Source organism: Lissotriton vulgaris, chromosome 6 (genome assembly GCF_964263255.1).
Source record: "Lissotriton vulgaris chromosome 6, aLisVul1.2, whole genome shotgun sequence".
Classification (NCBI taxonomy): domain Eukaryota; kingdom Metazoa; phylum Chordata; class Amphibia; order Caudata; family Salamandridae; genus Lissotriton; species Lissotriton vulgaris.
Window position 1 is genome coordinate 566,498,463 of NC_141694.1, and position 24,985 is coordinate 566,523,447.

The following is a 24,985-nucleotide window of genomic DNA, read 5'->3' on the forward strand; positions in this document are numbered from 1 at the left end:
AAAAACTGAACCCATCAGTTCTGTAGATGTCTCCTACATGTATACAGCTAAAAAGTGATACCCAATGTGAAATATGTACTTAATTCAACTTTTAATTTGTTAGTTTTGAGTTGTATAAAATGCAGATGTCAAGTATAGATAAAACATTTGAAATGAATTGAATCAGCAAAAGTTGCCATTGTTTAGTGCACTGCCCCATATAGAGTTGTTCTGCCCTGCACATTAGAGGGTGCAATTTAACAGATGATCCAGAAAGAACTGCACTTATTCAGCCCTTCCCTCAAATGCAGTCTTGCCCAAAGGCGGTACAGTTATCTACATTTTCCATAACCTTGAGTTTTCACGAACTAAAACTATAAAACTCTAACATCAAGTAGTTAAAATATTCCCCATCTAGGGATTAAATGAAGATCAGGAAATTTGAATGCAAGATTTCCAGACTCATTAAGAGGGAAGATTTTTTATATTATTCTTTAGAATAGCTGATCCACTAGCAGAAGAAACAACTACCACAATACCCATATTGAAGTATAAAAAATGTTAAAGGCATTTGTCATCTACCGCAATGATTCAGCATTATAGCTCATTTAACAAGGATACACATTTTTAAACAGAGAAACCGGACTAAAACATCTACTTGCTAAGTACCTTTACAAAAAGAACTAAACTACTGTTGTACATAGTAAATGAAGTATTATAGCCTTATAGCCCGCCGTAGCGTGCTATACTGGCTATTAAAGGCCCGCTTCAGCCTTAAAGGACCGAGCCGAAGGCAAGGGACTTTAACAAGGGAGCAGAACTTTAATTGCCAGGATAGCCCAGCTAGGAAGGGCTATGAGAACATTCTGCCACTAGAGGACAGAATGTTCCAACAAATAAAACAAAGGCCTCTCGGAGTTCGAGGGGTTTAAATTCCCTCGGACTCCGCGAGGCCTTTGAAAACATTGGAATGTTGCTTTGCGGGCCTCTACCGGCCCGTAAAAGCATGACGCACTCCATTGTCTTCAATGGCGCTCCCAACATTCCAATGTTTTAATTTAAGGTATATCTGTTCTAACACTCACATCCACACAGTACACAAACTGATTGTGAGCACTGGCTCTATTGACCAATGAGAACTAGCCTGTACTATGATGTAAGATATGTGGAGTGTTTTATTGATATTTATATGATGTCATAGAATGTTGTGAGCAGATCAGTCTATACTTTCATGAGGAGCACAACGTCTTGCCATCACCTGCGTGTGGGCCCATTTATGCTTATATATTAATATAGACTTATTGACAAAATCTTATCCTGAGTGCCGTAGAGGGAATCCTAAAATTACCTTTATTGCAGAAGGGCCTTATTACTACTGCCACATATCGGGTCAAGGGTTTCAGTGGACTTTGCAAATATCAACCCAATAGGGTAAAGTTTTTACTTCGTCCGGTAAATACATTCTCTTTTTAGTTTTCTCACAGAAACAGCCACTATCTGTACTTTAAAGCCACTACACCCAATTCAGAATGCCTCAGTTATTGCAAAGGATTTCCAAATTTTAGATTTTGGTTCTTTCCAGTGGCAGAACGATTATTACTTCAGAAAAAAACACCTTGGAATTTGTTCTGAACGGCACTGCATTGTTATGAAGACAGTGAGGTAGAAGAAGAGGTAGACCTGACTAATCTGATGTTAGCAAAGGATTGATCCCACTTGGCAACTCTTGCTGAACTGTTTCCCACAAGTATACTAGCAACAGGGAAAGTTCTCATTAGCCCCATTTATTCACAGAAAATAGAGATTCAAAAGAGACTTCTTAAATCCCTATAGACTGATAGTATTATTTCTTGTTAAGTGATTGTGAAAATATATTACTATAGGAAGCATGTATACCAGACTAGTCCAACATCTAAGGTGTTGCAATCGGTATGTTTAAATGAGTACGATCTAGCTGAGGCTGTCCAAAGCTAGTTTGATTATTACATACTTCAAGATGGACAATTGGAAAACATTTCAATTCTGAAACTAATTTATTGGAACTGAGATTATAAAGTAGACCATTCCAAAAAAAAGAACTATCAATTCTGAACTTATTATTGCAAGTGTTTGTTTTGACCACGCAATAAAAACCGAGGAAGTAATCCAGATCATTTACTGACTGCTTGCAAAGCTCCCGAAGCAGTTTTAATTCTTAGTGGTGATTTTTACTTGGAAATGTCATAGTTTGGCACAAGTAACAGAGGTCGGAAATACTACAAAACATTTGATATCATCCCTTTTGGTTTCCTGAATCGAAGGGTAATATCTGGGATCATACTATAATGCTGGTTTTATAACATCAAAATCTGAGAATGCTGAATGGTACATATCAGGGGAAATTCCAGTCTTCCGAAAACAAATGATTTAATTGTTTAAAAATTTCAAGAGGCAGATACATGCCTTTGAATATTCCGTTTGAAGTATTCGGGAGATGTTGGAATATTATTTCTGTCTGCTTCTTACTTCACTGTAACTGATCTTGAATCCTAACCATTTGCTCCCATCTAGTCCCACGTCGAACCTGGGACCAACAAGTACTGACTATGCACGAAATCTGGGGATCATCCTAGACAACCAGATCAACATGACGGCACAAGTCAATGCAGTGAGCACCTCCTGCTTCCACAACCTATGCATGGTACGCACTATTTTCAAGTGGCTGCCGCAGACCACCAGATGGACCATTAAGCAAGCACTCTTCACAAGTAGCAAAAGAAGCAAAGGTGCACCACCCAAAGAACACTTTATCAGCACGAACAAATCAATTGTCCATATCCAGAAAACAGAGACTTCTTCAATCCTTTTGTTTTTCTTTCTTTATTATTATTTCATTGTCATTCCGGATAAAACACAGCATTCAACACAACGAACAGCCGACGTGTTTCGTCCTTATAGAGGACTTCTTCAGGGCACTATATTAGGCTGGAGTCAAACCCCTTCATATACTTTTGGGGAACAATGGACTCCCTGCTTAGAGCAGTTTCATGTCCAGTGGAGTATAATGTTAGCAGTGTTGCACTCTATGTATCTAGGCAACAAATAGTGTCCAACAGGAGCACGTCCCTCTGTAATGACGTCGCTGTTTTCAATATTGGTACTGGTTTCCTCGAGGAGTTTTGGTCTGGAGTCGTATTTTGATAAACGGTACATCGAGGAAAACTGTGAGGCACTTTTAAAACGAGTGGGCTAAATAGAATGCAATTGACACAATTTTCGTTCTACTTTACAAATGGTCTATCGTTATAAATTCCTTATAGAGATAGTTCCAATGATAGGTCCTAACACTGTCATATAGCTGCTTCTTTTCTATATACTGTGTTAAGTTAGCATGAGCTTATTAAATGTTTAAACGCCATTTTTCCTTTTGCTTCATTTTGCACACAACACATAATTGTTATTTTAGCTTTCAACCTAGAAGAGCGTTGTGATTTACTTGAGAATGATATGTTATTACTCTGATATCATCTTTGCTTGGTACACTGTCTGCACAGTGAGTGCTGAAACCTCCAAGGATAACTCGACACAGTGTTGTTGTGAGGTCTGATCTTCGCACCTTCCTAGACATAACACAAATGCAGCTGCTGCCAAAATCTGGCTTTAAGCGGGTTTTATATTGCTTTGCTGAGAACACACGTAACACACTTGATGGTGCTTCACATGCAGAGAGCTGGTGGAAGATGATGTTATCCTCTGCCACTGAGATTTTGAGGTATGGGCCCGCCCTGCTAAAACCCAAAAGAGACCTTCATAGATATAATATACTATGCTAATTAGGGAGGGTGAGAAATAGGTGTTAATTCCTATTCATTTCAGCATCTTAGCATGCGGTCACCGTTCGCTTTCTATGGACTAGTAACTATGCTGATAACTTTGTTTCTTATAATATGTTTGCTTGTATTATATAAGATACTGCGTTTGAGAACCCTGCATTAGTAAATAAATATTTCAAATAATTTAGAAAAGGGGGTGGTGATGAACAGAGTGTCTGAGTTAAACAGACCACTCTTACCCAGTCCAAAGATCAGGGCTTGATCCATCACCGTTATTTATCTCACTGCCCCATCCCAGCTCAGAACCTGGCTATATGCAAATCAGTCTGTCCCTGGCCCAGTGCATCATGGGAACAGGGCAGACTAAACTACCAAGCCAATTCTTCACCAGAAAGGAGACAAGTTACCGGGGACCGGTTTCTGGCATTTCAGCCTTCTTCGGCCCGGCTTGCTTGAATCCTGATGGAGCAGTGAGAAAGGGACTCATGTCTGAGTATACCCTGCCACACCTATAGTGGCCAAAAACGATTTAGAAAAGGGGGTGGTGATGAACAGAGTGTCTGAGTTAAACAGAATAATATTTTTGTCCACCCTAAGCGTGGAAGGGTATTCTCAGATGTGAGACCCTTGCTCATTGTACCATCAGGATTCAAGCAAACCGGGCCGAAGACGGCTGTAATGCCAGAAACCGGTCCCCGGGAGCTTTTTTCCTTCCCAGTGTAAGAATTGGCTTTTGTAGTTTGGTTTGCCCTGTTCCCATCATGCACTGGGACAGGAACAGACTAATTTGCATACAGCCAGGTTCTGAAACTGGGATGGCGCAGTGAGCTTAAAAACGGTGTTGGATCTAGCCCTGATCTCTTGACTGGGTGAGAGCTTTCTGCTTAATTCAGAGACTCTGGCCCTCACCACCCCTTGTTGTAAATATTTTTGTCCACCCTAAGCGTGGAAGGGTATTCTCAAATGTGAGACCCTTGCTCATTGCACCATCAGGATTCAAGCAAACCGGGCCGAAGACGGCTGTAATGCCAGAAACCGGTCCCCGGGAGCTTGTTTCCTTCCCAGTGTAAGAATTGGCTTTTGTAGTTTGGTTTGCCCTGTTCCCATCATGCACTGGGACAGGAACAGACTAATTTGCATACAGCCAGGTTCTGAAACTGGGATGGTGCAGTGAGCTTAAAAACGGTGTTGGATCTAGCCCTGATCTCTTGACTGGGTGAGAGCTTTCTGCTTAATTCAGAGACTCTGTCCCTCACCACCCCTTGTTGTAAATAAATATTTCAAATATGCACGTGTCCTCATTTACTCCACGTTATGGTTTGAAATGATTATATAGCGAAAGAATGTTCATGTGTTCCACGATACCTGAGGTATTCTAAGTTCATGTCCTGGTTTGTCTAAACATTGGGAGTTTGTTATGACCAATGAGACACTGTAGCTAGCTCGGTAAGGGGATTTTGGGTACTGAGGTGAGTTTTGGGCCATCCTAATTCACTGAGGTACCAAATCTCTATGCACAGTTCTGTAGGAGAACGGAATTCCCGCTATAACACAACAAAATATGTATTGTAGGAATAAATATGGCTTAGTACTAAATTAAGGACCCAGTACCAATATTGAAAACAGACTACAAATTTTATAGAATGCAGGGATGGTTATTTAATAATAAACTATCGTTTTTTTCCTGCTAATAATCAACAGTATTAAAAGAAGGATATAGGTCACTTTCCCCATATCTAAAATATCACTGTATACTACACCCACTTGCAAAGTGCTGACTTGCGATCAACTGAGGATAACACCCAGTATCCGATGACCGGTGAGTCGCTTGTAAGTTTGTAAGCAGATAGGAACTAAAGCATTTGAAATAGGACCTACTGTATCACTAAATATGGCCTTACTTCCAACCAGGCAATTTAATTATAAAGGGAACGTAGCAGGAAGGATCATGTTTTCTGTAATTTTAATCAAGTACGAGATCAAAAAGTACTCCTACATCCCCTCGAAAATTATGGTGAGTTGAGATCTATTCCAAAAATGTAAATATCAATTTGATGAGTGGGAAGGTTTTATAATATTGTCAAATTGTGTTAGCTTCCAGAAACAAAGAGAGGGATAAATAGATTATAAGCCTGTCTTCCCAGATTGAGTGTGGGAGGATTCAACAATACTGCTGAAAGTAGGCACATAGTTTTTATTTGTGGAAAGTGTATGACTGGGGCAGTTAGTAGAATTGATAATTATAATTCCAGGGCAAGGATATAATATTTGATTAAGGGCACTATTTTAGCTTTTATAATATATCAGGTTTCCCCACATAGAAAGATGAATGAATGAGGAGTGGCAGAACTGATTAATGGGTTTTCTCTTTATCTGTACCTTTTCAAGAAAGCATTACTACAAATAGCAGTAATAGGGGCTTGACAATGTTTGTAAAGCTTTAGAAAAAATGATGCTATGATGCATTAGTGATTTTGTGTTTTGTTTCAATTTTATCTACAGATTATTGTGTTTTTAACATTGTGCTGAGGAAGGTGGTGCATAAAAAGCAAGATACACCGAAACGCGTCAACATATTTCTGGTTTTTGCATCAAATGTTTATATAAAAAATGGTTTGGTAAACAACTCAGAGTTTTATTGTTCAATGAAATTTTTTAAATGATGATGATTCAGATAATATATGTTTGTAATATCGTGTAATTTGTCTATATGATACGAATCAAGAACTCATTGTTTCTAACACTATAGGAGATGACTGATAAATGGTTTTAATAAAACAATCGAATTGTGAACAACATTGTCAAGGTTAATTAATAATGATTATTACAATCTAGTGCTTTTGTAGTTCTACTTTCTCAACTTGAGAGATGCATTCATTATGTAAACGGGACTTTGTTCCAGTAGTCCTGGATAGAGTAAGCCTGGAGTGAATATTTTGTGAGACACCATAGGTCAAGAATCATTTCAAAAAGGGAATAACTTTGCTTAATTGTTGCTCATTCTCCTACATTGTACCCAAAGCGTGAAACAACTTCCCTCAACAGATCAGAGCCTCCTCCTTACTTCTTGAGTTCCGCAAGAGGCTGAAGACCTGGCTCTTCAAATAACTATACAGGAACTACATACCTCCAAACCCATTCAGGAGCCTGCACACCCACAACGTTGGTTAGCACACCATACCAATTCCCATAAACATCATAACTCCTGTTGCTCAGTGGTCTATTGTTTCCAGGCAAGGTTTTCACTGCATAAATGCCACAATATACTTACATGCTAGTCCAAGGATTGTGACTCACTGGGATGGTTTTGTTAAGTTTTATAATGTGGTCTTTGTTAGTAGGATGGAATGAATTGGGCATTGCAGGGACTTTAGGGGGAACAGCATTAAAGACATAGGTAGTACTAGATGAATTAGCATCATTAAAAGTTGCATCCCCTAGAGGTAGCACTAAATTCAAGAGTGCACAGCACATGCAGATTTAATCTACACAAAGTGTGATGATGTTAATAGGATAGAATATAAAATGAAATTCAGAACAGCAAGTCATTTCCAACTTGCGAGAAATTATTTTATTGTTTGAGGGGGTGAATCCCTACTCAAGCACCGACAACAATCCTTGTCAGGGTTAGCTGAAGCAAATCCCAAATTATCTGGAGCTCAACCGTCAGGTAGCTTGCACAGAGCAATCAGGCTTACCTGGGAGGCAATATTTAAAGTGTTTATGCAGCACTTCAATCAGGAATAAAGTTAAAAACACCACCAAACAAATCTCACACCAATTTAGAAAACCAGAGTACAGTTTAATAAAAAAACATCCAAAATAATTTTAAAAAATCCAATCAGTAGAACAAGAGAGATATAATTTTTAAGAATTTAGAGAAAATAGTGCAAAAAAGCTAAAAGCCCCAACTCTGGATATCTAGTCGCGATGGTTCACAACAAAGTTACAAGCTCGGGCCGACCATGATGGAGCGTGAGCCGGCTACAGGGACCCAGTTAGGGCTGCTGAACAAGAGTACCTTCAATCCTGGTTGCTGAACGTTGGGAGGTCTCATGTTAAGGATGTGTCACACAGTCTGGGCGAAGTGTCGGTTCCAGAAGAGCAGTGAGGCTGCAATGTGAGAATTTGCATTGCTATCGAGGCTGCCGTTGATGAGAGATTTGCGTTGGGAGGACCTACGTCTGGGGAAGATTCGGACATCCGTGGATTTGAAGCGGGCTGCTGGGTCCATGCAGAGTCCTTGTGCTGGGAGTACCCTTGCAGCACAGGGGATGCATCCATTCTGCTCAGAACAGTGCAGCTCAGCAGAGGAGATAAGTCAGTTCAGCTGGATCCACCCAGGGGTCTAAGACTGGGGTGGCACCACTTGGCAGGGTACGACTCACAGATGGCAGAGTCCAAGTGCTAGGTTCAAGGTTGTTAGAGCCTTCTGTCCCTGAGGCTCTAGTTAGGTGGCCAGCCAACTATCCCTTGGAGTTACTCTGGGGTTCTGGGTTCAACAGATGCAGGTCCAGTCCTTCTCACACAGGCAAGAGGACAGCAGGTCAGCACAGTGGGGCAGCAGTCCTTTAGGGAAGCAGTCCAGCACAGTGGCAGTCCTTTCAGCAGAATATCAGTCCTTCCTGGCAGAGTATCCACAGGTCCAGAAGCGTACTGAAATATTGGTGTCTTGGGTCCAATATTTATACCTGTGCCTTCTTTTGAGGTGGGAGAAGCTTCTACAAGTTTCCTTCCCTGCCCTGGCTCCAGTCTACCTGCAGGGTGTATGCAGCCCTTTGTGTGGTGGCAGGACACAGCCTATTCAAGTGTAAGTAGAGCTGTGCCTAGCTCCGCCCTCCCATCCTGCCAGCCTAAGAAGTCTATTGTGTGTGGCTGTCTAGAAGAAATAGACAAAGCCCACTGTCAGCTACACCCACCCATGAGACCCAGAAACCGCTGCAGTTAATAAATGGCTAAGGCAGGAAAATTGCAACTTTCTAAAAGTGTCATTATCAAAAATTTTATTTAAAATCGGACTTCACCATAAGAGGAATTTTTAGGTCTAGCCTAGACAGTGCTGTGCCGTCTCTTCGAGACATGCTGCATTCAGGGATGGACCTTAAGCTCTGCCCATTTTCCACCCATCTTTACAATTGGCTCTTCTTGCCTTTTTTAAATGATGGCTTTTGATTTGTGAATAGGCATGCTAGTCTCTCCTTAGTACCTCCCTCTCTAGCTTGCATTAGCATTTAGGGAGCATGCTGTACGAGTGCATAACAATGACGTCTGTTTATTTTATATGCAGCCCTACATAGTACTCGCAGGATGCCAGCTGCAGCAATGGAGGCTACTTCTTGTTTGTATTTGCAGCTTGCCATGCGTGCTTTCACTTCAAGAATGGCTGCTGCTTGTTTTTTTTATGTAGCCCCACACAGCACTCGCAGTACGCCGGCTTCAGCAATGACGACCGCTTCTTGTTTGCAACTTGGTTTTCATTTGGTTCTTCAGCCTGCCAGTGTCAACTCCGCGTTGAGCACCACTGTTTGTCGGAGCAAGAAAAAGGCAAAGAGAGCTCTGCTAACTTATAAAACGAGCATACGAGTGAGAGGACATGCACAGCTCATCTTGGAGTCAGGTAAGATTCCTTTGCATGCGCACTCTGCTTTACATGCACACTCTGCTTTATAAATTAATTTGGAAATACAGGCCCACCCTCAATAACAAATACAGGATTTTTTTATATCATACGCAACATCTGCTTTCATAAGGTTTGTTTATTTAAATTCTCTACTACCGTTGCGTATAATATAAAAACTTAAGTCAGCAAGCAGGAGGGTTGAAGGCAAAAAGTTAAAGAGGAAAACCACACCAAGGATGCAAGGTCTAACATAATTCAGCTGAATGCGGCTGGATGGATGAAAGTAAATGACCAGGGATCCTAGTCTTGAGCCAAAACATCTTGATCCAGGAAAATTACCAAAGGAAGTCACAGAGCTCTTCTATCGTATTGTTTTGAAATGTACCATGTGTTGTTACGCTAATAGAGCCTTAAAGAAGATGGCATACAATATTTGTTACTGGAATGGAATGGAATGGAAGAGGATTTATAAAGCGCATGGCTACCCTTGGGCGTCCCAGCGCTATGAGTAGAGATTTCAGCAGAGGTGACGGAAGCTTTAGTAAACTTTAGAGAAAGAGAAAAGTTTTCAGGAGCTTGCAAAACTTCAGAAGACTAGTTTCAATGCGAATATTTAGGGAGAGGAAATTCCAGAGTCTTGCGGCATTGACGGAGAAGAGACGTCCTCCTGTTAGTGCCTTCTTTATTCTGGGGACGTTTGCGAGGTAGAGGTGGTCGGATCTGAGTGCCCTGTTGGCTTTGTAGGGGCTAACCAGACTTCTCAGGATGGGGAGCCCTTGCCCTGGAGAGATTTGTGCGTGATGCACAGGGATTTCAATTTAATTCTTTCCCATATTGGAAGCCAATGAAGGGATCTAAGGGCGGGTTTAGCCGAGAGTTTATTTGATGTTCATGTCAACAGCCTCGCTGCAGAGTTACTAAAAAGAGATGTCATAATATTTGTTTAAGGTTCCTATAATTATGGACACAGTGAGGGAAATATGGTCCATTTCCGCCACCAGTCAAATCGACTGAACAGTGTTATAGATCTTCAGAAGAGAATGAATGTTGGATAGGTATTTACTTCCGCTACCTGTTTGGTGCATGCATCATAGAGTCCTCCGACAGTACAGGTTGCGATTTTATCCTTTTAACTCTTAGAGATTGACACTGTGAAGATGTAGGCCCTACAACCACTCAACGTGGTAGTCCACCCAACTACTGTGGTTTTCCTACTGGGGGGTTTGAGGATAAACTGAGGAGGGCTTTGTAATGGGTGATGTATGAATAATCGGCTTTCGTCCAGTTACTCCCGTAAAGGCATCAAGTTCTCCATGTGCTCAGTTGTAAATATCTTCTCTTGTCAGAGCTCTAATACTAAAAGAGCCTGACCCACCATAGCTAACTACATGGGGGGAAGACTAATTTGGAGAATTTACACATGGATATACACAAAGACATTCTAGGCTACATTAAGTTTAATATTTAAAAACTGAATGGTTTGATATTATATTTGCACTTTGAATTGTAAACATATTTTGATGCAGAGCTCGTGCTTATAGATGAAGATTTATGTACATATAAGAATTATGAAAAACATTATCACCAGTAGCCATCTGTGTTGGGGTCAAAATAGAGTTTTAGGGAACAAGGGTTCTTAGCCTTTTTGAAGATAGAACAGTTATTATATAGAACACTATAGGCTGCTATATGCTTAACTTCCTTGTCCAGCCGGGCAAGGAATTTATTTATCAACAGATAAAAGATAATTAGTTACATTACATTTCTGCAACAGTAGTAAGACACAATCCTGTGCCGTACCGGGAGGAAAAGAGAAATAGAAAAGAGTGAAAGGGGTGTTTCAGGCAAAGGAAAAGAGCAGGCAGGGTACTGTTATGAATCAAGAATTTCGACAGTATCGCCTGGAGTAGTACATACAACTACAAATACAAATTATTCTCATGTATGGCCACTCATGGGTGTCGACGTTTCGATCCCTCCCTCAATTAATAAAGGGGATCATCTTCAGGACTTAAGTAATTAGTTTTGCCTGAGTAAAGAACGCCTGTTGGGGAAACAATGAAGAACAGAAAAAGTGGGAAATTGTCAATTAGGAGGATCCTGGAGAGCGGTCAATACATATCCTTCTTAACACTCGCCATAATCGGAATCGCAGTGTATGTGAAGTGCTGGTGAAAGTGATAATACATTGAGTCAAGTATAACATTTAGTACAGATAGTCTCATCGGAATCGCAGTGAGCGGCTCATGCTTTCAGTGGGTGGTCTGGGGTGTGTGCAGAAAAGTGACTACACAGTTTGCTCAAGACTCAGACTGGCGTAGTGGTAGAGCAGAGCAACGTGCACATATAACTAATCAAGGTAAAAGGTTCTATGTGGACGGGACAGGGGGGAAAAAAGACCGCATTTTTTAGCCTGAGCGTTGCGCAAAGCCTACCTCTTGGTGGAGGTATCGGGTCGCGAAGTTGAGGTTTTGCGAGTGAAGCAAGTTGGTGATAACAATTCCTGAGATGGAGGAATCGAAATGGTTAAAACAAATTATACTTTAGACCGTATTAAAATTAGAGTCAGAAGAAAAACCCTGGTGAGTCAGCAGATGGATCACTTGGATTACATCGGGGGATAATAATGAATGCCAATTTTGTGACTCCAGTTTTATCATTCTACCAGGATAGACAAGTGAGCTATTGCGGTCCAGGGCCAACAGAAAGACATTATTGCAGGTCAGAAGAAGACAGGATTATGTACATTACCAGCTAAATTTTTAATGATTAACCAGAAAAAGTAGTTGTGTGAGTGCACAGAAGACCCACAAGGTTTTTCAAGGAAGGTAGATGTTGGATCAAGCTTTTTGCTAGGTAACATGTTGTGCCCATGAACTTTGAGAGACAAGAAAGGGTCAAGCATTAAATTGGTAAATATATACAGGTGTTCAGGGCTAGATGAGAATGAAATTCTTTTATCATTTGCCAACCGAAACAGAGCTTGAGGGGGGTGTTAGTCAGAAGACAAATTTCCAAAATTATCCAAACCAACTACGTCGATATATATACATCTTTCACTAATATAATCACATTATCAATTCAACAAATTTAGAAGGGTGAAAGGCTGAAATAGGTCTGCTAGAATGCAAAATTAAGACATACTGGAGTTCAAGGAAGTGCTTGGCACACCAAGTAGATTGCCTAACTTGAATGTTCAGAGCTATAAACTCTAAAGAAAATTCAAACAGTCATGCAGAAGTTTCATTGTTGAAATAAAATGAAACCATTTTTGATACATTTTTGAAGAAGCAATGTTCTGGTTGACTTCTAGGCTATGATCTAAAATTGTAGAATAAAAGCCCGCAGGATGGGTTTGGGCTATTTGATTGCCAACACCAGATAGCAGAGGATTTCTAGGGTTACTAAATGAGCAGTTGAAAGTTTACTTTAATATTTTGATTTCCTTCAGGAGGCAAGTACACGTTTCACTGGAATTTAATCAGTTGAGTGTCCAATCTATCTGCTTAGCTGTCAGTCGTTTTAAGCATGCAGCAGGGAGACAAAGTCTAATATGTTGGGTTTCAGGGGGCTCAGAAGTACTGAAATGAGGAATGTAAAGCACAAGTTCCTTACCTTCGGTAACGCTATTTCTGTAAGAAACAGTAGTTAGTGTTAGATTCCTTACCTTAGAATATCCCCAGGCGTCAGACTGGATCCGAAAAGTTTTGCGTAGCAGTACCCCTGCGCGTCGGTAGGCTTTGTCTGCGGCTCCGCATCCGTCGGCGTCGTGGTCGCCGGGATGACGTCGGAGTACTTAGCCACCGCCCTCACGCGCTGACGTCAGTTCTTGTCCATAGCTTTCTGCGCCAGGAACTCAGAGCCATGACAGAGACCAACACTGGTGCCATGAAACTAGGGCCCTGAAAGGGATGTCCTTAACCCTAGATATCATTTTGCATAATGGGGAGGATGCGTGGGGCGGTAAGGAATCTAAAACTAACTACTGTTTCTTAAAGATATATTGCTACCGAAGGTAAGTAACTTGTGCATCTGAAAGAAACAGGTTAGTGTTAGATTCCTTTCCTTAGAATATATACCCCAGCAATACCAACCCCAGTGGTGGGTCTGTGAACCAAGATCACACCAGAAAGTCCTAGAGAATGGATTGGCCGAAAAAGCCATCTCTACGGACTTGGCTGTCCAGACAGTAGTGTCTAGCAAACGTGTGCAGCGAGGCCCACGTAGCTGCCTGACAGATGTCATGCAAGGGGACTCCCCGACCCAGGGCAGAAGTAGCCGCCATGGCTCGAGTGGAATGGGCCCTCAGCCCAACAGGGGGCTCCTTTCTAGCCAAGGAGTAACAGACCTTGATGCACAACACGCCCCACCGAGAGATGGTCCGTTTATGCACCGCCTGTCTCTTCTTCGCGCCCACGTAGCCAACAAAGAGCTGGTCGTCCACCCGGAACTGGCGAGTGTGCTCAAGATAGATGGAGAGCACATGTTTTGGGTCCAGACGGTGGAGCCTCTCTTGAAGGATGCGGAAAGAAGGTGGGCAAAGTGATGGACTGCCCATTGTGAAAGGCCGTAACCACCTTGGGCAGGAAAGAAGGACGCGTTCTTAAAACAACTTTGTCCGGTTGGACAGAAAGAAAAGGAGGCTTAGAAGATAGAGCCTGGAGTTCACTCACTCTCCTGGCAGAGGTGATGGCAACCAGGAATGCAGTCTTAAGAGTCAGAAGACGAAGAGGGCAATTGTGAAGTGGCTTGAAGGGAGCGCACATCAGATAGGTTAGAACAAGGTTCAAGTCATCACGAAAGGAACAGGAGGAAACATGTGCGTGATGCCCTTCAAGAATCTATTTACAATAGGGGACTTGAAAAGAGAAGGCTGATCAGGAACTCTCAAGAAGCAGAAATGCCAGAGAGCTAGCCCTTAAGAGTGCCCAGAGCAGAGCCCTGCTGGGCAAGAGAGAGAAGGAAGAGGAGAACCTCTGAAAGGGGAGCAGAAAGAGGATCCACAGCCTTTGCTGTGCACCATGCCACAAATTTTTTCCACCTGCAGGCGTATACCGATTTTGTGGAGGGACGCCTGGCTGCCAGAATCACATCACAGACTTCAGGAGGCAAGTCAATTGGCCTCAACCGCCGCTCAATCTCCACGCATGGAGGTGGAGGGTAGACAGGTTCGGGTGGAGGACCGTCCCCTGCTGCTGCGACAGAAGGTCCTCCTGAAGAGGCAGACAAATCAGGGGATCGACTGACATGCTGAGTAGCTTTTGATACCAGTATCTTCGTGCCCAGTCCGGAGCCACAAGGATGACTTGGGCCCGGTTGCGCTTGATCTTCTTCAGCACTCTGGGCAGATGTGGTATAGGAGGAAAGGCGTACAATAGACCGCAGCTTCACCCGCAACGAAAATCGTCTCCGAGCGAGTGCCACCTTGGAAATTCCAACACGCAGAACTGATGACATTGCTCGTTCTCTCAGGTGGTGAATAGATCTAACCAAGGCTCTCCCCACTGCTGAAAGAGGCCTTGCGCCACGTCAGAGCTCAGACGCCATTTATGATCCATCATGCACAAGTGGCCGAGTTCGTACGCCCTGGCGTTCAGGTAACCTGCCAGGTGTTGAACCACCAGGGTGACACCCTGGTGTTCCAGCCATGTCCTGAGGCGCAGAGCCTCCTGACAAAGGGTCCACGACCGCACCCCGCCTTGTTTGTTGCAGTACCACATGGCGGTGGTGTTGTCCGTGAACACCTGCACTACACTTTCCCTGACAGAGGGAAGGAATGCCTTCAGTGCAAGTCAGATCGCCCGCAGCTCCAGAAAGTTGATGTGGAGCTGGAACTCCGCTGAAGACCAGAGGCCTCTGATCTCCCTCTCTCCCATGTGGCCCCCCATCCCAGGAGGGACGCATCCGTCACCACTACGTGCTCCGGTTGGGGTAGGGAGAGAGATCTGCCGCTGACCCAATCGCGATTTGTGAGCCACCACTGCAACTGCCTTGCAGTGCCCTCCGAGATCAGGATGTGGTCCGACAGATTGCTCTGATGCTGTGCCCACTGAAACTTCAGGTCCCACTGCAGAGCCCGCATCCGCCACCTGGCGTGATGCACCAGAAGGATGCAGGAGGCCATCAGCCCCAGGAGCCGCAGCGTCAATCTGACCGAGACTCTGGATAAAGGCTGAAAGATCGGAATCAGAGCCTGAATATCCTGAATCCGCTGTTCGGGGGGATAAACCTAAAACTGCGCTGAATCTAGAACCGCTCCGATGAATAGGGGCTTCTGAGAGGGACACAGGTGTGACTTTGGCACGTTGATGGAGAACCCCAGCGAGTGCAGGAGGTCGGCCGTAGTCTGGAGGTGGGAGACGACTGTCTGGGGCAAGCCAGCCTTCAATAACCATTCGTCAAGATAGGGAAATCTGTGCAGATGAGCTGCGACCACCGCCATCACTTTTGTGAACACCCGTGGGGCGCTGGTAAGGCCGGAGGGGAGCATGGTAAACTGAAAGTGCTCGTGGCCTACCGTGAACCGCGGGTAATGCCGGTGAGCCGGCAGGACGGGGATGTGGAAATAAGCGTCTTGCAAGTCCAACGCTACCATCCAGTCTTCTTGTCCAGGGCAGCTAGGACCTGAGCCAAAGTCAGCATCTTGAACTTCTCCTTCCGGAGGAAGCCGTTGACGCTCCGTAGGTCCAAGATAGGGCGTAGGCCTCCTTTGCCCTTCTTGGGTACCAGAAAGTAGTGGGAATAGCAACCACATCCTACTTCTGGCCCAGCAACGCACTTGACGGCCCCCTTGACCAAGAGGGCCGTAACTTCCTCCTGGAGAAGTCGCAAATGATCCCGCACCATGTGGTGGTACTGCGGTTGCATGGCTGGAGGGGTCGCCTCGAAGGGGAGGGAGTAGCCCCTTCGGACAATTTGCAGCACCCACCTGTCCGATGTGATGGAGCGCCAGTGACGGAGGAGATGGCGAACGCTGCCGCCCACTGGCGTCAAATGGGCCTGAAAATTCGAACTAGGAGGATTTTGAGGCAGATGCTGCAGGGGCGGGTGTGGACTGACCTTGCCGGTGACCCCCGGCACCGCCACGGTGGTTACCACGTCCGCGTTGAGGTTGATTCTGCAGCCTGTGGCTAGCTGGACGTGAGGGGGCACCCCTTCCTTGGCCACAAAGGGACGAAAGGCGGAAGTTTGCTGGCGTTGGCCGAGGCCCAAGGACTTGGCCGTAGCCCTGGACTCATTGAAACGCTCCAGCGCACTGTCCGCCTTGTCGCCAAAGAGGCGACGGCCATCAAAGGGCATGTCCATAACCGGCGAAGCCGCATGGGTGGTGTCGCACAAACACCCGGCCGCGTCACGCGTGCGTCTGGGGAGTCAGAAGAGCGATGTTACTTCTTCGACTTCTTGTGCCTCGACTTACCTGAGGACTTGGAGCCCGACGAGTGGTGTCGACTCGCCGAGCTGTGATGACTGTGGCCCCGCAACCGGTCCCTCGACCTCCTCCTGGACCGGGACCTAGAGTGGCGTGGGGCAGACTGCCGGAGCTCGATGCGCTTATGGGACCGCTCCCGCCTAGCCTTCGACATCAAGGCCCGGCAGACGGGGCACGACTTGTCATTGTGGTCGGCCCGAGGCAGTAAAGGCACCGACGGTGGGGGGTCGGTAACCGACATCAAGCGGTTACAGTCGTAGCAGGGTTTGAACCCGGTCATCCCTGTCGGCACCGGAGTCGCGTATCGACTCGAGAAGATCCAAAAGAGATCCAAAAAGTTATTAAAAAATTGACTAGGAGTACTGCTCTTCCCGGATCTGTGCTTGCTGGTGCGGAAAAAAGAAGAACTGACGTCAGCGCTCGAGGGTGGCGTCTAAGTACTCCGGCGACGTCATCCCGGCGACCACGACGCCGATCACGGACGCGAAGCCGCAGACGATGCCTACCGACACGCAGGGGTACTGCTATGCAAAACTTTCCAGATCCAGTCTGACGCCTGGGGATATTCTAAGGTAAGGAATCTAACACTAACCTGTTTCTTTCAGATCTCTGAAACACTTCCCAACAATGTTGAGAATACATTTATCAAGAAATTGAGAGACGTCACCATACATTCTGGACACCTCTAGCTGAGAAATGGACAGATAGGGTGATACTAGTCTCTTGAAATCAATATGAGCTCCATTGTAAGTATGGTTTGTTATAAAGACCTCACAATATATTATATCTTACATATAATGAGGGCCTGCTACTGGTGAGAAGCCTGGGATATTCGGTAGTGTGAGAAGGATAACACTCGGAGCGACTAAGGCAAAATTTTAAATTAGGGCAAGTGCAATGGATGAGCGTCTAACTTAAAAACGTAATTGACTTATGAAAATTTACTCGTCGATGGTACAATGTTTGGACTAAAAGTAATCCCAAGACATTTATTAAAAAGAAATTAGACCGAAGATTAATATAAAATATAAAGAGCTGGTAATAGAATTAGGCCCATGATTTGGCAACATATAAAGAAGCCAGCACCCATCAACTACCTTGAAATCTAACATTACATGTATGAAACCTGTGGATAGGGCATTTCCAAACAAAGAAAGTATTAGATTCAGGGACTTATGCTATACATGTTAAGTCAACTTGGCTCTATGTTAAAACATGTTATTTACTTTGCCGTGCCTCCTTTTGGATTTACTATACGCAAGACCTCTGATTGTTGGTCTTATAGGAATTATGTTGAACCAAAACTGATCTAAATTGAATTATATCTTGTCATCTTGTCAAAATAAGTTCTTGAGAGACCTGGTGGGCCTCACAGTCTCTACCCCCTTGAAACCACTGCTTCAAGACATGGGTCGTCATGCAAATAAAGACATTGTTACCCTTCGACCGTTATTATATTGGGTGCGACTAAGAAGGACACCGGAATTGGTACACTATGCTGCAGCTCTGGACGAACTCATTACCCTGAACAAGATGACTAAGATTACATGGTTGGACAACCTAAGGGACCTGATCGCCAATTCGGGGCTAAGCGATACATGGTTGTCCCAATCACCACCCCCGAAAGAAACAGTTAAAAAAATATACTGGGAATGGGTCCAAGCCAAGGAGCTCGAAAAATCAAACTGGGAGGTTTTAACCGATCAATTCCTAGAGCACAAGCCGGTGAAGAACTTTGAACCCTTTCTCGATGTTATTAAAGCACCTAGAGACAGAACCTTGTTTTTAAAGTTTAGATATGGAACACTTCCCCTGAACACTTTTACCAGGCGCTGGAAGTCATCTATGTTCAACCATTCTAGCTGCCCTGGATGTCCAAACCCTAATGAGTCCCTAGCACACTTTTTATTTGCCTGTAGAGCATACAGTGGACCCAGGAGAAGGTGGTTAAAGCCAGTATGCAGAGAACTGGGAGTCAGGCACCATGCGATGGCACTCCGCATACTGGTAACGGACACAACATCTATGATGATTTTTTGCAGAGTTGCCAAATTCTTGGGAAAGGCCTGGCAGATACGTTCTAGACTGATAAAATCGAAAACGAGGTAGGAAACTGTGTATAATAATTTATTAGGCCATCCCCGGTTCTCTGTCTTAGGACTTTATCTAATCTAGTTTTTAACTTACTTTGTCTCCACTTGCTTCAGAAAAGATCTTACCTTTTTTAAAGTTTGTATATCTTTTTTTTAACAATGAATTGTATGTACTTTTATGATAAAGTTTGTTTTTATCGAAATAAAGTATTATATCTTGTCATCAATTTTCCATAACAAAACAGTTACACAGCAAATGGAATAGCAGATTTTACAATAGCTTACCTCTGCAACTTTAAGGAATTCAGATACTCGAGTCATTCTCGTTAGAAATCGCTTGTAAATTTCGAGAGCATCTTTGCACTGTCCCTTCTTCATTTCAAAAAACTTCTCTAAAGGCAAGATATCCAGAGCAAAATGTAAATTATGCCAATCAACATAAATTAATTTAAAATGCAAGTTCATGCACTTGTCATACTATAGCTTTTATGAGCATTGCACCAGCAGTTGAGTATAGTGCTAGCAGCTTCACCATATAGGTTTCATCTTGGTACAAATTCCTATATGCTTGCAGATAAGAAATTAATTTGTTGTGTCAACAGGTTCTGCCTAAAGCCTGCTTTCATTGTATTCATTTAGGTAAAAACTGAAAATGCACATGATTCTAAAAAGCAAAATGAACAAATGCAGACAAAACCAATAGCATTGCATTATTTATAGTCTATTAAAATAGACATACATACATGCTCGTAATGGCCTGGATCACACATATACAAAGACAGATCTAGCAGTGCATACTGGCATCAATACAATAAAGCAAATACATTAATCACTGAATCACAGGGGACACTGTTGGTGCCACCTCAATAATCAAATTGGAGATTCCCTTAAACATTACTATGTAACACATTGCAATTCTTAGCATGACATGAAGATTAATAAATGATGAGATGTCATTGGAGTGACGAATGATGGAGCTCATATCTGGACAACTACTGATGATTATTACAGTTGTATGCAGCATATGTGGCTCTTAGACCTACAAATAGTACAATACGTAGCAGCAGAATAGAGGCTCCAGATTAGCAATGCAATTTGTTTGACAGAAAATATGGTGAAGGTATACCAGTCTTCCAGCAAGAGTGTTAGGAAAAAATGTATTAAGTTATGCTGAAAAATCCTGTATAAAGGAACATGCAAACAACATCACGTAGAAACCAAAGGTAAAGTGAAAGATCAACTAAGTCTTAAAAATCAGAACAACACATAGTGCGAGTTCTTGAGCAGTCATGGTTTACAGACAGAATATTTCATGGTCTCCCAACATGCCTCTCATGGAAGGAGGGAAAATAAGTATTTAAAGTAATAGATACATGATATGCACTTCAAATTCTACATGCTGCCATAACGGAGGTCAGTAACAGGTAAGGCTCCCAACAGAAAGTAAACGTTGGAAATGTTTGGAAATCAGAGAGTAAATTCTCTTTAGTTTCAAGATTGACAGCCACCATTCCATTATGTCAAGATCTAAGACCTCCCCTTTCTTGCCAACCGGTCCCTGCTCGAAGACCATCCCTTACCTGTTGTGTGGCCCCAACTTAATCTAAGTACATTTAGATGTTTTCATCTCCTGTTTCTCTCTCTAAGTTTGATCATTTAATGTGCAGTTGTTCCTGTTAAAGCATTATATAACAAGTCTATGATCAATGTATCTCCAGTTTCTCCTGCAGTTTCATTCTTTCAGTTTTATTCCCAATCAATTTCTGCTACAGTCATGCAAAACTCAACTTACTTTTGTCCATCCTGCTTGCTTCAATTCTCCTTCTGTCCTGCACATTCAAGCTCTGCTCCTACCCAGTACAATCCAATTTTGCTCCTGTACTACCCACCCCACCTCTGCCCCTACCCTGCAACCTCCAGCTCTGCTCTGGTCCAGCCAGCCCGAATATTGTTCCAGGCCTAAAATCCCCATTTGTGCTCCAGTCCTGAAAATTCTGGTTCTCTATGCTATAATCCTGCAAACCCACTTCTCATTTTACCTAGTTCCAAACATTAAGGGCCTGATTACGATCCTGGTGGACATTTTACCCGGTCACAACGGTGATGGATATCCCGTTCACCGAAATATAAATCCCATAGCATACAACGGGATTTATATTTCACCAGACAAGATATTTGCCACAGTTATGATATGTAACCTACCCACCAAGATTGAAATCAGGCCTCAAGTCTTGCAAGAAGTCCTATCATTGGAACATTTCACCTTAAAGATTATTAGGTCTGGCTTGATAGTGCAGGCCTATTGCTGACAATACTTTAACAAGCACACAGAGTGGGGTTTGGCATCTGAATATTACCCTGCCACTTCATGCTACTTTATGATCAGTGAATAATTTTATCCCCTGGGAAATGCCCCCTTGTAATGCATGAGAGACTACTTTACACAAGAAAAGGACACTCAATCAACATACTGTTTATCACATTTAATTCTTTATCATATATTATACGATTTATTATTTAAAATTATAATATAAGAAAGTCTAGAATATGAATATATATTATATATATATATATATATATATATATACACATACACATAGACATACATACATTTATATATATATATATATATATATATATATATATATATATATATATATATCAGCTCCACTCGCACCAGCCTGTCGCACTCACAGGCGGGTGCCTGCCAGTCGGGGGTGCACCCGACTCGAATATCAGCTCCAACAGTCCCTCCCCAAATCCTTGGGAATCAGGAGGCAGCACTCCAAAGGCAGGTACACAAATAAAGTTTTATTCTCTCACAAAGCGCTTTCGGCACTCGGCCTTCGTCAGTGATGAGACGCTGACCAACTACATTAACGTGTATTTTAAACACCCGCGTTGCTCGGGTGATCAACACAAAGATAGGACTTTCATGACAGTCAAAATTACAAAAATGGCAGTCGCCATCTTGGAATGGTATTGCAATATATATACAATAACATATATCTCAAAATTAAAGAGAATGCACTGTGCATAAATGCAAAGCAAATCATAATCGCGCCCTGAATGGGCCAATGCAGTGACTATCCAGCCACAAAGATTACAGTTATCATAAATAAAAACGGGAAATCAAAATAAATCCCATGCGCCAAATAGCAGCATCTTGACATAGACAATAGTCCCATGTTCATCTTTCTGTTATCAAGCCCTGGATGGGCAAAAGTTCATAGTCATATGTGCAACAAAACATAATCACCATCAAAAAGGTTCAGTGGTTATTCATCAAACTATTATATACAAATTCATGAACGTGAAGCAATGTTTCTGTGAATTCAAATCATCCCAAGTGCACTGCTAGATCCTCATGCATGTTCAGACCTGTAGGTGTCTTACTCAATAAGTCTATTATGTACCGGGATTCTAGCCTTCTCAATTTTAAGAGTCTGTCACCGCCCCTAGAACTCACAGGGACAGAGTCTAAGCAGAAGAAAGTAAGCAGTTCTCTGTTGCGTGCATGCTCTTTGTCAAAATGTCTCGCAACAGGATAACTTGCGTCTGCATGCTGTATTGCTCTCTGGTGTTCCAATATCCGCAATTTCACCGGATTGGTGGTGCTGCCCACATACCTTCTGCCACAAGGACATGTGAGGCAGTATACCACGTAGGATGTGGTACATGTGAGGAATTTGGAAATTCTCTTGGGGTCCTTTACACCTGGGATGCTGTATTGAATTACCCGTTTACTTCCCTTGCACGCCTTACATCGTCCGCAGGGAAAGAAACCTTTCATTGGTTCAATTTTAGGTTTGGGCTTCCATTCTTCATGGTGGCTGTGGACCAAATAGTCTTTTAGTGCTCTAGCTTTCTTAAATGTAACCAAAGGATGGGAGGGCAGATCTTGCTTGATAACATTATCCGTCATCAGGATATTCCAATGTTTACGCAATATGCGCTTGATCTCTCCAGAATTTCGTGAGTATGTGGTTATTAATCGGAATTGCCCCGTTTCGGATTTGTTATCCTTATCATGAGTTTTGTCTTCCAGCAACTTACTCCTATCCAGGTTCTCAACTTTATTCAGTGCTTGTCTCAACGTGGTGGCGTTGTACCCCCTTGCTTTGAACCTTTGTATGCAGTTGCCGGAAGCTTTTTTAAACTCATTGTCTTTGGTATTGTTTCTCCTTATCCTTAAAAGCTCACCGTAGGGTATACTGTTGACCAAACTCTTCGGATGCCCGCTGGTGGCATATAATGTTGAATTCCCTGCGGTAGCCTTTCTGAAGAGTTTAGTATGTAGATTGCCCTCTTCAATGAAAATGGTTAGATCTAAATAATTCACTTCCTTTTGGCTGATTTCTCCTGTGAATTTTAGATTGTTCCTGTTGTTATTCAATACCTCCAAATATTCTACAGCTAGCTCCACTGATCCTTCGATGATAATGAACAGGTCGTCAATATAACGATACCAACATCTCACCAGTTCATTCCACTTGTCGTTGGTTTTGGACCAGGCAACCTGCTCCTCCCAATGCCCCACGAATAAATTCGCGAAGCTAGGGGCCGAGCAAGTGCCCATAGCCACACCTGTTAGCTGCTTGTAGAGGTTGGTGCCAAAAAGGAAGATGTTATTCTCAAGGCAAAATCTAAGAAATTCGATCAACATCTTATTGTGTTCGTAATATTTCACTGGCCTCCTATCCAAAAACCAGGAAATAGCTTGTAGCCCTTCTTCATGCTCAATGCATGTGTACAAGCTGGCAATGTCGATGACCATCATAGTATACCCATCTTGCCAAACCATCTTTTCAATACAGTTCAAGAAATGTTTTGTGTCCTTCAGATAGGATTTCAAATTGACAACATGAGGAGAGAGAAAAGAGTCCACATATATAGACAGATTTTCCGTCAAGCTGCCCTGTGAGGCAACGATAGGCCTCCCAGGGGGGCACACCGGATCCTTATGTATCTTGGGTAGATAATAGAAGGTCGGGGTAACTGGATTCAGGCATCTCAGAAACAGATGTTCATTCCCATTAAGCATATTGCTGTTGTACCACCTTAGGATCATATCGTGGTAATCTTTAATGCTCTTGTTGTATATAGATTCGTTCACCCTTGCATATGTTTTAGGGTCATTTAATTGCCGCAGTGCTTCTTGTTCGTACTGGCATTTGGTTAACAGCACGATATTACCTCCTTTATCCGAGGGTTTGCACACCAGGGACGAATCATCACAGAGCTTCTTTAAAGCCATTCTTTGCTTGTAAGTGAAATTAGATCTTCCATAGTCAATACCATGTTTGCATCTGAGAGTTCTTAAATCCTGAATGACTGCTTCAGAAAAGGTGTCTATGGCATCCGCTCCCATCATTGGCATGAAAGTGGAGCTCGGTTTAAAATCAGTGGCACCCCCTCTTTGCTGTACTTCCATACATGTCAACATCTGGGTGTTGCTAAGGTTGGCAGTATCATCTTCATCTATCTCCCTTCTCAGTTCTTCCAGAGAACGAATACCCACTAAATCCTTGCATAGCAACATGCTTTCTTCTGGATCACCAGCCGCCGCTGGTTTGGGTAGGGGAGGTTTCTGTTTGAAATATTTGTACAGTTTTAGTTTGCGGGTGTACTTAAATAGATCTATTCGTGTTTGAGTATATTCAAAATTCTTTTCAGGGCAAAAAGTGAGTCCCAGTTTCAATATATTCTGTTCCTCGGTGGTCAGGATTTTCGGCGTCAAGTTCACAATTGTGAGATTGTCCTCCGTGTCTATATCTTCTTCTTGGAGGCACTCCTCATGCTTCTTGTTACGGGCGGCGAGCCTGGAGTTCTTGCGGCTCCAGCCCCCCCTCCGCGTCTTCCTCTTTGTGTTCTTCTTTCCGGGGGTTTGCCTCTGCCCCCTGGATACTGTTTTGTACGCATCACTTGATATTCCTCCTGAAAACCCGAAGGTTCGATTGCATCTTCTTGACCATCCTCGCTCGATACCTCTTCTCCCGTTAACGATGATTCTGAGGTTTCAGGCACGGGTATGCTCGCCCCGGATTGCTTT

At 43.2% G+C, this 24,985-nt stretch overlaps 1 protein-coding gene across 11 annotated transcripts in view; it reads right to left on the reverse strand.

The window, feature by feature from the left end:
* SNAP91 (synaptosome associated protein 91) overlaps positions 1-24,985 on the reverse strand; it is a 742,345-nt gene that overhangs the window by 431,370 nt on the left and 285,990 nt on the right. For all 11 annotated transcript variants that reach the window (XM_086926569.1, XM_086926565.1, XM_086926568.1 and 8 more), the window contains exon 8: positions 19,219-19,325. In XM_086926569.1, coding sequence (XP_086782695.1) covers positions 19,219-19,325 — 107 coding nt within the window. The remainder of the gene's footprint in view (positions 1-19,218; positions 19,326-24,985) is intronic.